Source organism: Ammospiza nelsoni, chromosome 1, assembly GCF_027579445.1.
Source record: "Ammospiza nelsoni isolate bAmmNel1 chromosome 1, bAmmNel1.pri, whole genome shotgun sequence".
In the NCBI taxonomy this organism is placed as follows: domain Eukaryota; kingdom Metazoa; phylum Chordata; class Aves; order Passeriformes; family Passerellidae; genus Ammospiza; species Ammospiza nelsoni.
In genome coordinates this window covers 64,632,360-64,648,892 of record NC_080633.1, presented here as the reverse complement: position 1 = coordinate 64,648,892, position 16,533 = coordinate 64,632,360, and the positions used below count along the sequence as shown (strand labels likewise).

The 16,533-nt window shown below is 40.3% G+C and overlaps 1 protein-coding gene and 1 long non-coding RNA gene across 6 annotated transcripts in view; one reads left to right on the top strand and one right to left on the bottom strand.

Moving 5' to 3' along the window:
* The window catches only part of LOC132073135 (uncharacterized), a 1,090,256-nt gene that overhangs the window by 329,514 nt on the left and 744,209 nt on the right, over positions 1-16,533 (bottom strand). The gene's annotated exons all lie outside the window — the stretch shown is intronic.
* DTNBP1 (dystrobrevin binding protein 1) overlaps positions 9,871-16,533 on the top strand; it is a 62,182-nt gene continuing 55,519 nt past the window's right edge. Inside the window, exons 1-4 of one of the 2 annotated variants that reach the window (XM_059471894.1) lie at positions 9,871-9,976; positions 13,355-13,405; positions 15,608-15,658; positions 16,342-16,402. In XM_059471894.1, coding sequence (XP_059327877.1) covers positions 9,921-9,976; positions 13,355-13,405; positions 15,608-15,658; positions 16,342-16,402 — 219 coding nt within the window. In that variant the 5' untranslated portion in view covers positions 9,871-9,920. Of the gene's footprint in view, positions 9,981-13,354; positions 13,406-15,607; positions 15,659-16,341; positions 16,403-16,533 lie in introns of both variants that reach the window. The other variant, XM_059471903.1, reaches the window with a different exon arrangement.

Below are 16,533 nucleotides of genomic sequence, written 5' to 3'. Positions count from 1 at the left end.
CTGAATCACTCCTAGATATTGATGATTAATTGGAAGAAAAAACATACCACTGGCTAATTAAAGCAATACAGTAAAGTTATTACAGCAAGAATCAGATAATCACCATTTTAGCTCAGCCTTGCCCATAAAATTTAAGGAAACCTCTGTTTTCAAAGATCTGTGTCTTCAGTGTCCAGGTTTCTTCCAAAAGTTGTATGTATGAGTAAAAAGGAAGTACCAATGAATCAATAAACAGTCATAAACTGAAAACTTAGTATGGTGTTCCTAGAAAACAAGATTTTTCAGAGATCAGAGGATCACAGAAGGGTTGGTTTTGGCAGGGACCTCTGGAGTCCACCTGGCCCAAGCCCCCCTACCCAAGCAGGGTCACCTAGAGCCAGTTGCCCAGGACCAGGTCCAGATGACTTTTGATTATCTCCAAGGAGGGAGAGTCCAATGCCTCTCTGGGCAACCTTTGCCAGTGTTTGGTCACTCTTGCAGTGAAAAAGTGTTTCCTGATGCTCAGAAGGAACCTCCTGTGTTTCAGTCTGTGCCTGCTGTCTTTGGTCCTGTCACTGGGCACCAATGAAAAGAGCCTGGCTCTTCTCAGTCCCCCTTCAGGTATTTGATACCTGATAAGATCCTGAAAACATCTTCCATGAACCTTATAGTTTCCAGGTGAAAGCGCCCCAGCTCCCTCAGCCTTTCTCCACTGGGAGGATTCCCCAGTTCCCCGATCATCTCTGTAGCCGTTCACGGGACTCTCTCCCCTATGGCCATGTCTCCCTTGTACTGGGGAGCCCAGAACTGGACACAGCACTCCAGGAGTGGCCTCACCACTGCTGAAAAGAGGGGACAGATCACCTCCTTAGACCTGCTCTGACTATACCCAATGCAACCTCCTAGTGCAGTACAGGGTTCCATTAACCTGCTTTGCCACAAGGGCACATCCTTGGCTCAGGACCCACCACATGCAGTTATGTTCATAAAATTTATTTTCTTCCTGTTCAAAATAGGGTGATTTTGCAACATCAAGGCAGATATGAGCAAAGTCTTTAATATGTACAGACAGTGCCATTATGAACTGCAGCACTTAGATGCATCTGTTTACTGCTTACTCAGTAAAAACAATTTCCTAGTGGAAGCTGTGGGATGCAGGATATAGCTAGGGAAAGAATAAATAAAAACTTGATATTTTATGAAGCTAAGAGAGATTCAGAGATGGAAGACCAAAGAGCTCTAAGCTAGACTTAAAGATCTTCAATCCATATCTTTGGAGTAAAACTAGTTTTTAGTTTAAAACTGAGAGCAGTTCAGATTTCTTGTACCTTCCTGTCATACTGCTTGAGTACACAATGAATGTATACAATAAAACCATGCTGAATGGCACAGAATTGCTCTGTGAGAACAACTGGATGTTTGGCTACTAGACATGAATATTATTGCTATGTAAACAATAATACAGCAATATTAATATTAAAAAGTCAAAAGTCAAATACATGAATTACTGAAACTATGTTTGATACACTGTACTGAAAGAACCTAAATAATTTCTGAAAGAAGTAAAATTCCTTGTTGCAAGGCCATGCTGGAAATACTCTAGGTTTATTTTTATTGTCATTTCCCAGTACAAAGGATGTATGATACATTTAAAGGCCTCTGACTATCTTAAAAGTATATATACTAGGAAAGCTTCCTGCTTATGAATAACATTTATAACTCTTCTGAGAATAAAAATAATATTCTCATATGTTACATAGTTCCCTTACTCTACTGCTGGGAAAAGGCAAGGTTTCAGATGCATCTCTCAAAGCAGTGTATTTCCTCATTCTCATTTTAGTACATATTTTGCTGAAGGCTCTTTAAGCCTCCCATGCATTCCATGTCAGAGCCTTGGTCTGAACAACACTAACCTCACACTCTCTCATTCCTGGAAAGTCCCTACAATGAAGACTTTCTACAGAAAGCCAATACTATATCTCACAGCAGTATAGCATCAATAGACAGGTCCAATCCAGTTTTTCCATTTTGTGTGCTGGGTTATACAGGTCAGAATGACAAAGCAAAATGGCTTAAATTTGGCACTGAAATGTTTTTATTTTCAGAATAAAAATGGGCACATCCCACCTTTAATGATCTCAAAAGCCTATGTCATAAATCAGGCACCTAAATAAGAGAATTTGGCATTTTTGTCTCAGTGTTTTTCATATGAACAATATTTGTCTACATCTAATGGACCTTGATATTCAGCAATGATAGCTACTTTCCAAGCAAAAAGCATACCTAAAAAAAAAGCAAAAGAAAACTGAGAGAGAGCCAGCAGACAACACTTTAAATCAAAACTTGCCTGTGCAATTCTCAGGTCCAGCCTGAAGCTATGTAATTTGAAATATGAAGTACTTTCCAGGAGGATGAGATACTTTTACTGTAGATAGTAAAGCACCACTGGGTTGTCACAACAATGGTAAATAGACAGATAAAATAAATCAAACTGACAAAATGTACTGTGATAAGAAAGTTCTGCAGAAGTACAAGAGCCATTCTAACTATTTCATTTCATTTAATTCAAACTGAATTATGCTCAATAAATAAAATACAACATGAAGATAAAAAAACTGCATCTCTGTCTCCAGGCTACTTACAGCATAAGTGGATTAGATTCTGTGCACAATGAACTAGTAAACTGCAGACCCATATAAAATGAGGAAAGAGAATTTGATTTCAAACGCTGAAACAGTATGAAGTTGACAATTGCACAGAGTTATTAGCCAAATGCTAGGCAGTCAGCCAGAAGGCTTCAACAAAAATTGCCTTAAGCAAGAGCAGCAACCAAGGGGAGGAGTTAACAGGGAAAAAAATAAAAGGGGGAAAAATCCATTAAAATCACTCATGGGATGATATTTGTCACTAGAAAGGCCAGAATGACAGATGATTAAGATCTTGTTGATGGAAAAAAGTGCAAAAAACAAAAGCAGATTTAATGTAAGAGGAAGTCAGCAAAACAAGCAGTATATTACCAAATAAAAATCTAGAAAACTCCTCCATTAACAGCAAAGGGACAGCCATTTTATTCTGTTAGTCTGTTGTAATTCCCTTTAGAGTTCACTTGGATAATGAGTGATTAATGTCTGTGTGCCTAAAACTAAAACTGTGTCCTAATTGGGTTTGGCTGAGCTAATTGCCTCTGATCAATAAAACTGACACATAATATGCTTGTCCTTCAAGAATCTCAGTCTGGGTATCATTGCACTTCCCTCAAACCCTCCTTCTGACATCCAGGGGAACAGAAGTTGGTCACGTTCATAGAAAATTGGACATAACACGGAAGAACTTAAACAGAGCAGTAAGCACTGGGGAAATGTGTATTTTATTGGACTAAAAGCCCCTTGTGCTTCATGGCACATCCCACCCACTCACAGCAGTTTCCTACACGTTTCCAGTCCCTTCTCTGCCATCAGCATTTCTGCGCTTTCCTTACACCAACAGAGAGACTCCAGCAGAGCCTCTTAGTGCAGACTGGGAATACAGCAGTGGAAGGGGGGAGTCCCTCCCAGAACACCTCCAAAACACACAGGTACTGCTATGGTTCCTTCCCACCCCAGCATCCCTGTAAGCCTGCTCCTAAAGCCACACCAGCATTTTCTGGCACTGCAATGACACAGAAAACACATGACTTTCTCCTCAAACCAACCAATTATGCTTTATAGCCACGGGGAACATCTAATCATAGGATACAAAGCCGACTCCAGCAAAATTACTCACAAGTGCAATAAAAATAGCAGACACAATGTAACTACTTAATACTACTCCAAATTCCATTGTAGGGCATTCATTCATGCTTAATACATCTTTTTAATTTCCTTGACATCAGGGTCAATGTTAGCTACACGAACTATGCAGTCTACACAAGTATGTTTTCTTCAGCCAGTTGCTACCAAGTGCAGCCCCTCAAACCATTTCTACAGAAGTGCCAGTGTGAGAGTCACTGGAAATGGCAGAAACTACTATTCTGCTTGGAGGCAAGGACACAACACTGGCCTCTGCTTCTGTTCATGAGGATTGTCTACATGGCCCTAAAAATACCAAGTGAAACAGTGTGACACAGATCTCCCCACCCAGCTTAGCCAGGAGAAAGGAGCATATGTAAACCACCCTGTGACTATGCCAAATGCCAGCTGGACACTACACACTTGATGCCACTCAAACCAGTGGTGGCTTCCAAGGTGTCCTTGTGAGATGAAATAAGCCATGAGCTGTACTTAATACATCATCGGTAAAATTTTGCCCATCTGAGATACATGCCCTTGCCGAGAAATAAATACTATCACATCTCTATTTTGCTTTTCTATGCACAGCCATGCCCTCTAGTGGAACTGGCTTGTTTGCTGAGTGTTTTTTCCTTTTCTCAAAATCTGAACTCTGAACTACATTCATCAGCAGGAGTTATGATCCTCACTTTCTTTTTGGAAGCTGCTGTTATTATTAAATTTAAATAACTTAGTCATACAGAAGTTTCAAGATACTGAGAGAAACTAAATTATAAAGTTTTAAATAAAGTCCTCGCTTTTGAGGCAGCCTTCCTATTAGTTGTTCTTTTGACAGAAGAAAATCCTGCTTTGTGGTCTTTTACACAATGTCAAAGTCAAGTCAACTAACTCAGGAAGAGACAAAAGGAACTGAAGTAATCTGACACCACTGCTGACCCATCCAATACTTCCAAAGCAAAAGCACACAAAAATGAGAGAAAATTTCAGTAGCAGTAGAAATTACAGATTCAGACCCAACTTCCACTTGCAAGCTTGCTGGTGGAGAAACACCTAGAGCTTGCAACCTCATGCAGTAAAAATACTAAATACTAGTAATAAAGTGAAGGCAGAAAAGAAGATGAGGAGAAAGATAACAGGAGCCCATATCCTGCTTTCTGGTTTTCAGGGTCTGCCAGCTTCAGTGGTGACAGCAAAATTTTTATCAACATCTTCATGACTGCAGAGAGCTGTGACTGAAGATTAAGAAAACACAAAGCTGTCCCACTGAAATAGGAGAGTTACAGCAGCCACGTTGAGATGGTCACTGCCATCACATCAGGACATGTTTTACCACCTCATCCAGTCAGGTATAACTGTTGGCTGCCCTTGGAGTCTGTCTGTCTGTCCCAAGAGATGTGCTCTTGTCCTCCCCTCAACAGCAATTAAGGTCCACCAGAAGGAGGATCCTAATGCCTGTTTAGCTTCATAACTCTGCTTAGCCACTGATTCCCTCCATCCCCAGTTTTTCCCAACAGTTCAGAAAGGTGGGAATTCATCATGTCTTCATTCACTAGATACCATGTAAGGAGGGTGGGAGGGGAGGATCAAGGAATTTCACCATTATTTTTATCTATTGCTACGATGTGCCTCTCCCTCTAGTCTTTTTCATAGAAACAGTGAAACTGAAGCAAGACATGATTTGATTATTATTTGAGAATTATAATTCACTTGCATGCTGTAAAAAAGATAGTGCATTAAAAAGTTAACATCTAAACTGGGACTTTGAACCTATATTAACCTGGAGATTAAGTCCCATACCTGTTCTCGTGTGAACTAAATTAAGAATATTTTTACTTGGTATACAGAAATTATTCTTACAGTTCTCTTTAGGATTGAGAATGATTATTGTCCATTTCTTCTTCTGCTAGTTACAAGGGGGAAAAAAATTAAAATATCAACCACACTAACAAAAAAACCCCCACCCCTCCCTCACAACTTCCTTTATTGAGATAAAAAAAAAATTCTCTATTCATATAACAAAAACCTTTGTGTCAGCTGCAGAGACCATTATATAGCTAAACCTCAAGAGTAAGTACAGGTAAGAGCAGAAATTAACTCTTATTAGAAAGCTATAAAGGTTAATTTGGAATAGGAAGCTCTTAGAAGCTGCTAGAAATGGTGATGAAGCCTCAGGATAAGTGAGATTATGACAGATAGTTCTTAGGATGTAATGCTTAAATTTAGTTTCCACTGATTGTATCCTTCTGAAGTTTTGGGCATATAAAACGTTTTTTAGATGCCAACCTTTCTTTTCAGCATGCAATGGAATTCCTGCAAGAAATGTTGAATCAGATCTTTATACACTTTCATTAAAGTCTTTATCAATTACAATGGTAGGAGCAGATTTTTAGAATTAAAATTTGTCTCAGGTATTTCTAACAATATTTAAGCTCTATATCAGTACAGATCCAGCTAGGTAAACAAAATATGAATAGAATTGCAAAGCTATAATATATACTAGTCAAGTTTTAATTATGTTCTACAGATGATTAAAACCAAAAAGTCTTAAATTTGCACCCAAAATATAAAGATCGTTAAACCATCTATCAGCAAGACTTAAGGAGGACAAAAATTACTTCTACAAACCTGAGAGATTCTGAAAGGGCTGAGAGTTTTATTCACTACTTCTAGTCAGTTTGAGAATGTAATTTTGGAGGCTATCAAGCTAACTGCACTCAAAAGAAGAGATCAAGACATAAACCAGATAGATACCTAAACAAATTTCACTTAATATCAGCATAATCGGAAAGTATTTTAAATCATTTTTCGCCAAAAAGCTTAACAGGCATGAGCCTGGTGTCTACAGTATCGCTCTTTCAGAACAGTCCTAATCTAAAGTCAATCTAAATGGAGGTCACTAAAGCCTAGGAAAAGGTGGAATTGGGGAAAGGCATGACTGGGGATGACTTTGTGCTGCAAAATCTATTACAGAAATGTAGCATAATTTATGCCTCTAAGGGAGGCTGATCTAGAAAAGAAAAGAAATCTTCATTTGACACAAGGGTTATACAGTCAAATACATTTCCGTGTTTTGCTCTAAAAATTTGTTGCTACTGACTCACATCACTTTATAGATGTTCTTTATAGATGTGCAAAGCACAGAATGCCTATGCATTTTTTGTACAGACCAGTATAGCCAGTCACAGCAAATTTGCAGAAGATACTAGATGTGTTTTTATCAGAGAAGCAGAAAAATAAACTGGGAAGTACTAGCTCAAATTCAGGTCAGAATTAACATCAAATAACCCGACCTGAACTACTTAATAACTAAATGAGCAGAATAGGTCATTGATACTAAAAACTTATTTAGCATTAATTTTATCTCTAGAAAAATTGACCCAAAGCCCCTGGCAGAATTTTAGGTGGCACTGTGCTGAATTAACACCTGAAGGATCTGTCTCGGAGCTGTTTGTTAAATTAATTCCTAATGTACACAAATATTAATAAATTAGTATAAACATGTAACTTGTGTTCAAAATGAAGCCACATAATTCAGCTTTAGTGATGGAAATGCTATAGCTTGGCACTTTCTGGACAAACAGGGGACTCTCCAGATCAGACAAACACATAAAGAAGTTTGGCAAGTGACTACAAGGGAAAAAAAAGAAACCAGGCCTATTCACTCTAGAAACAAAAAAGATCAAGCTAAACATGTGAGCTGATAAGGATCTTGCAGAATCTCCTTAATTTTAAATTCCCAAGAACCAGTTAAACAAAGTTTACACAGTGTATTTATAATTCATCACAGCCCTTGAACAGGGGATGTGCTTTTAGAAGTTTCTTCCAGTCTTGTACTTCTAGAATTAGTGACTGTTAATACTATCTCAACACATTTCTTCTCCCAAATCCTACACAGACATGTGAAACAAAACTGTACAACAGTTTATGAATAGTTTTTCTAACTGTAAAAGTAGCAATGGAGTCTAAAAGTGCTTATTCACTGTGAATTAGCAGGGCCACCACTGACAAAAACCATCCACAAGAAAATTGAAAACATGTAACACTGAAGAAATTAATATGATTTTGCAAAGGAAAGCTGAAAATTAAAGGTTAAAACCCCTCCCTTGTCTTCTGAACACTTTAATTCCTGTAATATCATATATTACATAAGGCCAGATTGCACAGCGTTTGTCAGCATTTGCAATGTGTGTCTGTGAATACATCAGAAAGGCCATTGATTCAAGGCCTTCCCCTCCTTGTGAAGAAGTAACTGTGCAGGCAAGTGGGAAGTCTCTATTTTCAGATATTGTTGTTAGGTCAAGCACGAGAAAACTACCTTCTAAATGTCATACATTTTTTTTTTACAGAACATTATATGCAGTCTGCCATGAAAGCTGTCTTTCTGACCTCAAGATAAGGCAAGCTGCATCAATTTCAATGTTTGGAATATCAACCCAACCATGTTTCTTTTAGCAGGCATTTCAGTTTTAATTTGAATTTCTGCCACAGAGCAATACTTTTTTTTCCATAAGCCAAAGTAGAAACAATTTATAGGTGATATACTCTTCTGAAAGCACACAAGCTGTGTTGGGATTATGGTGTCAATTTTCTAGTTGATCCAAAGTACCTCCAACCACTCCTGAATATATTTCTGCAGTATCAAATGACACATCCAGCAGTGGCCCTTTGCATACATTCTCCTTGTAAGAAATTATTTCAGGGCTCTTCTCCTCATATTTTTAGAATTTTCAACCAAAATTGAATTAGTTAGAAAAGAAAATGGTTTGAATTTGAAATCTCAGTTTTTTCTAAAAGTTGAACTCTCAATTAAAGGGAAGTCTAAGATTTCGTGGATCCACCTAAACCCTACATCCATGTCATTCAAACATTAACTGAAAACACACAGGGTGTGAGACTGTCTTCCTGTTACTATAATTGTAATTATAGCCATCCAGAAAGCTTGGCCAACTGTTCTGAAAAGGTCTTGATTCCACTTAAACTGTCTGGAGATTTGCTGAATGACGCCTAACAGTTATTATTTGAGCAGACAGTACCTAGAAATTTAATTTAAACTTTTCACTGGATTATTTACTATTTGTAAGAACAACCTTTTTTCTTTTAGTTCATTGCTTGTAAGAATCACTAGCATCTATAAAGCTGTCTCCAAAGAAAATAGTGGAGGGACACATAGACAAACAATTCAATGATCAGCTTTGCAAGGCCTTGGAAAGGTTATCATCTATCCCTTACTCCAAGAACCTGGCAACCCTAGGGACACCCTAGGGACACCCAGTGGTTTTGCTTTCCATACTTTTAAGATTTTATGACAGAACCTGATTCCCTGAGTTCACAGGACAGGCCAGCTTGGAATAGACCACAGTGGGTCACCTGGTGCAACCTCCCTGCTCAAGCAGGGTCATCCCAGAGCACAGGGCACAGGATTGCATCCAGATGGATCCTGAATATCTCCAAGCAGGGAAACTGCAACCTCTCTGGGCAACCTGTTCCAGTGCTTGGTCACCCACACCGTCAAGGTCTTCCTCGTATTCTGGTGGAACTTCCTGGGCATCAGTTTCCACCTGTTGACTCTTGTCCTATTGCTGAGCACTACCAAGAGCCTGCTTACATCCTCTTGGCACCCTCCCTTCGGCGCTTACAGACATTTATATGGGACACGTATATGGTCTCCCCTTAGCTGCCTCTTCTCAAGGCTGAACAGGCGCAGCCCCCTGAGCCTTTCCTCGTAAAAGAGATGCTCCAGTCCCTTGATCAACTTCGTATCGCTAAGGAGGTCACTACTGCGCTACCATCGCTGAAGTCAAAATCATTCTGGTGAGGGTCCCAACCTGCCAAGGTGCTTTCCTGTAAATATACTCTGTAAATATGCTTTCCTTTAAAATAACCTATAAAGAGCTGCAACTTCAGGGATTGGCACGCTGCTCAAGACCTGTCCTTGATGCCGCCCGGGCTTTAAGCGCAGCCCTGCGCTCGCACCACGGGACACGCAGAACGAGAGGCTCGGCTCTCCCAGGCAAAGCCCCCGCTCCCAGCCCCGCCAGGACGCGCCGGGAGACGGGCGGGGCGGAAGGGACGGGGCGGGCTGAGGGGAGGCGGTACCGGGGCCGGAGCTCGGCCGAGCCCCGCCCGCGCCCCGCCCTCCGGCGCTGGCCTTCGCAGCCGGGAAGGGCCGGGAAGATGCTGGAGACGCTGCGCGAGCGGCTGCTGAGCGTCCAGCAGGACCTGAGCGCCGGGTGGGTACGGCCTGCGGCACCGCGGGGCTGGCGGGGACACCGGGAGAGGGGCCCGCGTCCCGCAGCCCGGCCGGGCAGGGGGGGAAAGCAGGTGACCGGGGGCCGGGGAGGCGTGGACTGGCGCAGGGAGGGAGGAAGAGGAGGAGATTGCGCAGCCGGGAGGCGCTGCCGGGGCCGGTCTGTCACCCGGGGTGCCCCCCTGGGTGCGGGGACGGGCTGGAAAGGCGGCTCCAGGGTGCCGAGTCCCGCCGTGCTCCCGCCTGGGCTGGGCTGATGGCGGGCTGGAGAGCCTGCGGGGCCGCGGGCACCGCTGGGGAGCCGCGGTGCCCGGGGAGCAGCTGCGGTCAGGGGAAGGAGAGAGAGAGAGAGAAAGGGACGGACAGTCAGACAGACCGCAGTTGTGAAAGAAGATGTGAATGAGGTCAATTAACGCCCTTGAATTTTTAATGAAGTTACCGACCTTCAAGGTTTCATGGATCAGCCTAATCCCTTAAAGAGCATTTCTGGGCGCCGCTTGGTGTGCGGAGAAACTCGCTCTGCCTTGGAAGATGAGTTACTGTCACTTGGGGAAAAGGAGCGCAGGATAAGCGGATGGAACAGCCCCACGCTTGCACTAAAAAGTAGAAAGATATTCTTCCTGCGTTGTCTCCCGAGGTTTATTCGGCTAGGCCCCGTGTCGATGCTGTTTTTAGTACAAGCAGGTGGCCCAAGTGAGTGTCGCTGGAAGCCAGCGAGTGGCCGCAGGACAAGGTCATGCCTGTGCTGCAGAGCTGGTGGCTCATGATGAGCCACAGGGGAGTATTGTGTTGTAATCAATTGCTTTTAAAAACTGTGTTCTCTTTGGCAGCGTTAAGGCTACCTTATATTAATCCTATGGTAAATATTTATATATAGTGAAGAATGTCTTTGTACCCTAGAAACTGAAAATATCTGAAATAACTGAAAATATAAGTTTGTCATTACTTGCTTGTATACCGTTGTATGATGGTCAAGAGAAACTGACAGAGGACACTGCCAGTCAAACAGATAAATTGCTTACATGTTATCTCTCTCCTCTTAGCAAACAGCAACTGAATATTAAACTGCCTTAAAAATACAGACAAAAACATTGCCTTATTTCTGTCTGATTTTCTCTTTTGCTTCTCAGAGGGGTTGATATCTCAGTACAGTGTAAGGCTCTTTTGAAAAGGGTGTTTTTCACGTGGTGAAAGAGAACAACAGAAAGGTCATAACACGCCAGATCTGATGGTCATTTAATTCTGTGGTTCTGTATTTGTGTTTTTCATATTTGCTGCAGTGGAGTCTGTATACTTCCATGTATTTTGCCTCCTTCCTGGTGTTGCAATGTTTTGTTCTGAGAACAGTCCCTGATTTCATAATGTCCATCCTTGTATTTTGGCAACTCCATTTATGTGCCCTTTTTCCAGTGTCCGGTCTTTAAGTGGTATTTTCATGTGTGGTGTAATCTCTTTTTTTTTTTTTTTTTTTTTTTTTTTTGGCCATTGGGAACCTGTTTCTCAGAACCACAGTGGCAGAGGCTGTGGAAGGTATCTTTTTTTTTTTCCTTTAGTGTTCCCATATATCCAGAACACAAGTTGACCTGGTTTGCCCCCTTTTCCTTCCTAGACCGTGCAACCTAATTTCTTGGTGTTCTGGATTACTCTGTTCTGCACCCCACCAAGTGGTAAAAGAAGTCATTTTGTGATGTTGAGACTTCAGCTTAAAATTGTATAATTCTCAAAACCCAAAGAGAGTATTTTTTGTGGCCAACTTGTTAACTACACATAAGTGCTTGCAAAGTAGAATAAGTGAATTTCATGAAATTGCAAGGGGAAAGGTTTTCCAGGGCTTCTAAGACAATAATACCACTTCCCGAGGAGTATGGGAACATGATGTATTGCTGAAAAAGTTTAAATCTGGGTTGTGTGGTTTAAAGAGAGCAGTTTAGAGTTATCAGCCATTTCTGTGGCCTCCTTCCTTGCTCAGTTGTGTCTGCTGTCTAATTCTGAGTGTCCTGTAAGCAAGGTGTCTGAATTTTGACCCATTCACCTATTAGCAAGTTTTTGCAGGCAGAGGAAAAACAACTAGAATGGATGCAGTGGAGAAGGGCAAATTGCACAGCTTCCTTCAGCAGTGGGCTCTTCCTCAGTGCTGTGGTTGTTGCTACCTGGCTTGGCTGTTGTAAGCAGCTCTCTGAGAGGGAGTGGAGACCTGCCTTAGCATGTCTTTTCTTAAATTGTAAATCACCTGGTGTGCTGTAGAGCTTTGATGTTTCTTTGAGTTCCTGGAAAACAGTGATCAAGACTGGGGGAGTGATTTGACTACTCCTCAAAGCAGCCTGAATATCTGTCAGTATATTAGGTTCTTTCTCAGTCCCCGGGTCACTCAGGATTACAGATCTCTCTGTCATATGTGGAGGATATCTTTGGCTCTCATAGTTCATTTCCATCTTGCTTGTGTCTCTGTCATTTATTTCTTACTGTCCTGAGCAATAAAAGTTTTTTGTGACCACAAAGGGCCTAGAAATTGAGCATAGCCATTGCCTGGGTGATCAGGGAATAGCCAGCAGGCTTGGTTCTCACTGTACTGTGTCAGCTTGACTAGTGTGTGTGTGTGTGTGTGTGTGTGTGTGTGTGTGTGTATATATGTGCATATATATATAAAATATATGCATATATATATTAAATATATATATGCATGTATATAAAATATGTATCTTTTTATATATGTATATATCTTGACTGCTGAAGAGTGGAAAGAGTTGGGGAGGGAGGGTTGTTTGCTTGGTTTGGGGGGGTTTTTTTGCTTTTGAGGAGCAAAATAGTCAGTTTGAAATGCACTGTGTGTGAAAGAAGCCTCAGATCTGCTGAGTAGCAGTGCACTGTGGTGATGCTGCTGGAGGTTGTGAAAGCTGGCAGAAGAAAAGTTGTGCTTCTGCTGGTTTTGTGTTGGCAGGCTTATGGCAGGTGGGCTATACGTGTGTGTGTGACTGTCATGCTTTTCCTTGCCATGAGAACCTTCCTGTAAATGGTATTCCTCAGGGCTGGATTGGTTATTGCTAGGCATGTCTTTAGTTCCTGCCTGCTAAGGAAATTGTATCAACAAGTAGATGACTTATATACACAATTCCCATTAAACTTGTCATACTGAATTGTCTGATGCGCTTCTACAAAAAATTTCAAGATTTAGCAGCAGTGTCAGTGGAAATAAATTCATATGAGGATCTCCACAAAACTAAGGGAAATTTGATTTATTTGTGAAACAAGCTGAAACAAAATTAAGTGTAATAGACTGGAATTAAGACATTATGTGCTCAAGCAATTCATTCTCTGGTTTTGATGTTGTAAATGTCTGATGGATTTGTGTTTTGATTTGTAGGTTGAAGACTTTGAGCGACAAATCAAGAGATGCAAAGAAAAGTAGGCAAAGGTACTTTTGAATGTCTTAATATATAGCATTAATAGAAGATATTCTTGTTAAGAAAAAATTTGAAGTGGCTCATATATATGAGTCAATTGCAAGAACATTTGCATATAATTTTACAAAATACTATTTTGACAACAGAGAAGCTTAACGAAAGCAAATGCTTTGCTTAATACAGCCTTCATTGATAGGCCTAAATAATTTCTAATGGCTGTCAATCAGTTTATAAATTACTATTTAAATTAAATGAATATGCAGTGTTTTTGTAGTACCTCATAGAAGATTCAGGTTGCAGTACACTGAAATATAATTGTTTACAATCTCTGTGAATCTCTTGTCCTAAAATTGTAACTCAGGGGAGTTTTTTTTGGGTAAAAACAGATATAGGAGCCTTTTTATTGTGGAAGATATGTGTGTAATGAAATACTTCAGTTTTCTGTTTCAAGAAGCTTTGATAATTGTGCTGATTTGGTTTTCTTTCTTTAATTGATTTGAGTTTTTTTTTTTTTTAGTCCTCTACATTTTAGTTCTCATTTTTTCAACCCGTGTAAGCTGCAGCGAAAGACTACTTGTTGGCTGTAAATGACATCTGTGAGAGTTACTTCTTAAAATCAGATATGCTTTAGTGTAAAGCATGTTCTTACAAATAGTATCTGTAAGACACAAATACTGTTTGTGTCTACATACTAAGTAGACACAAATTAGTTTAAAAAGAAGACAAGTGCTAAAAATAAAACATCTGAAATGTGAAAGGGGTCGAGGAGCCTGACCAGTAGTGATTGAAGATGTTCAATCCATAAAAGCCCATAGGACCATATGTGCCCAGAGGTATCTCATGAAAATCAAGAGGTACAAATTCCATGTTTCTCTGGGAAGAAAGTATCCCCTGCAACAATGCAGGCTGGGGCTGACAGACTATCTGGGAAGTAACTTTGCTAAAAAGGCCTTGGAGTTCTTGGCAGACAGCAGGCTGAATGAGAGCCAGGGGACATGCCTTGCAGCAGGGAAGTCCCACAGTTAATGGGGTTGCAAACAGCACCCCGACAGTGGGATTGAGGAATGTGATTGTCCCCTGCATTCAGCACGCCTCAGAGCACTAACTACCCTGTCCAGTTTGGTCCCCAGTTTGAGAAAGGTGTTAATATTCTGGAGCAGTTTAGTGGAGGGCCACCAGAATGGCTGGGGCAGGAGCTCTGTGTATGAGGAAGAGCAGAGATGGGCAGCTCTTCAGCCTAGGTGACTTCTGGGAGACCTAGCAGCAGCCTGCCATTGCATGTGAACTGGTTAATGAGGAAACTGGTGTGTGGTGGGAACTCAAGAGGTGATAGAAATGCGATGGAACAAGAGAAGATCAGACAGGAAAAGCTGAGAAAAACTTCCTGAGAAAGCTGCTTTGATCTCATAGCTGGTTTCAACAGGGGAGTGCAGTAGGAACTTCCTGAGGTCCCTTTCCACCTCACTGATTCTGTCACTTTTCCCTTGCTTAAGGACAAGAAGCTTTAATTTATGGTAGTTTGTTTTGGGGTTTTTTTTTTGTTTTTTTCCTCATTCAAATTGTTTGAATGATAATGCAAAACAGTCTATTGGGGTGATCTTCCAAGAGACAGATTTTGGATGACATTAAGATCTTCACATCCTTAGAAGCACTGTATTGTTAATTTTCTATAACTTATAGTAAGATGTCTTTATACTTGAAGCTGTTATTAATGGAAGTGTATGCATCAAATAGAAAATCATTAGAGCATTAAACTGGCAAAGGTTCCTTAGCTTAGTATTTATTTTTGGTGTAGGATATATTAAGTGGAATATCTGTCTTGAAGGACATGAACTTGTGTAGTAGTCTTTTTTTTCAGAATGTTTCTGTGCCCTTTTTTAGGTTAAAATTATGTTCATCCTATATATTTGTTAACTGTACTTCAAAATTATTCAACAGAACTTGTTTTTAATGGACATGGTTGAAAAGAAGTAAGAATAGGCTATCATAAAACAACAAGGGAAAAAAGCAATAAAGCAATCCTAGCTTTGGAATATTCTTGTAAGATACACTGTGTAATGCATTTTAAACCAAAATTGGCAAAGTGTTTGTGAAAGTAGGAGCAGGAGGAAACATTTCTGTGCTCAGCATATCTGTCAGATGTGTGTGCACGCATATTTTATAACAGCCTTCTTTTCTTTAACAATGTTGTACATTTGCAATTTGTTTTATAGAACTGTTCAGTGTTTGCCAGAGTTTTCTGCTGGACTGGAATTACTAAGCAGGTATGACCTTCATTTTCTTTATTAGTGTTTGCTTCCTACATTAGATTTAAAAAATCTAATTTCTTAAGAAAGAAATTAGAGAGGAAAATCAAAGTGTTGCCACTAGTTTTTTTGTTGTTTTGCAGTTAGTAGTGTGGGAGTGGTTACCAAATGATAAATGTGTTTAAAGCTTGCCCAATCCTGAAGTGTTGTCATGTTAATGAAACTGAAGTTCTGGTGGAAAAGTTGCATTTAAAAGATGACTAATGCGGAGAGGTGAAGGAGGCCAGCACTGAGTCCTAGTCTGTGATTTCATAACTTAGACATACTTGATACAATTTCCTTTTTTTTTTTAATTGGATGTGGTACATGTATGATTACAATCTTGTTATTTTTAAAAATATTCTTAATTAAAAGTTGAGTTCCAAGTGATGTTTAAGGTGGTGAGTTGTCTTGTAAGTATTGTTTGGTCCGTTTAGCTTTTAATGTCAGTTAGCAGGTTAAAAAACATGAATTGCTTTTTCTTTAAAACACATTATTTCTCACTGTATGTTTGTCTTGGCAGAACAATAAGTACTGGAAAGAATTACACAGCTTTTTAAGCTGTAATTTCTGGTAGTACCTGCAAATATAAGCACAGTGACATCCATGAATTCCTTTGTAAGGAGAGCACAGTACGAAAAAGTAATTTGTCTCTTCTTCAGATACGAAGATGCTTGGGCTGCCCTTCATAAAGGAGCCAAAGATTGTGCAAAAGCTGGAGAGGTAAGAAAAAATAACAATGTCATGCATGAAATATTTTAAAATGTGTAAATAATTTTAAACTAAAACTTTTACTACTCACCTACAAGGTTAACCTTGGCCCCCAGGTGAACATCCACACAGCTTTCTTCATT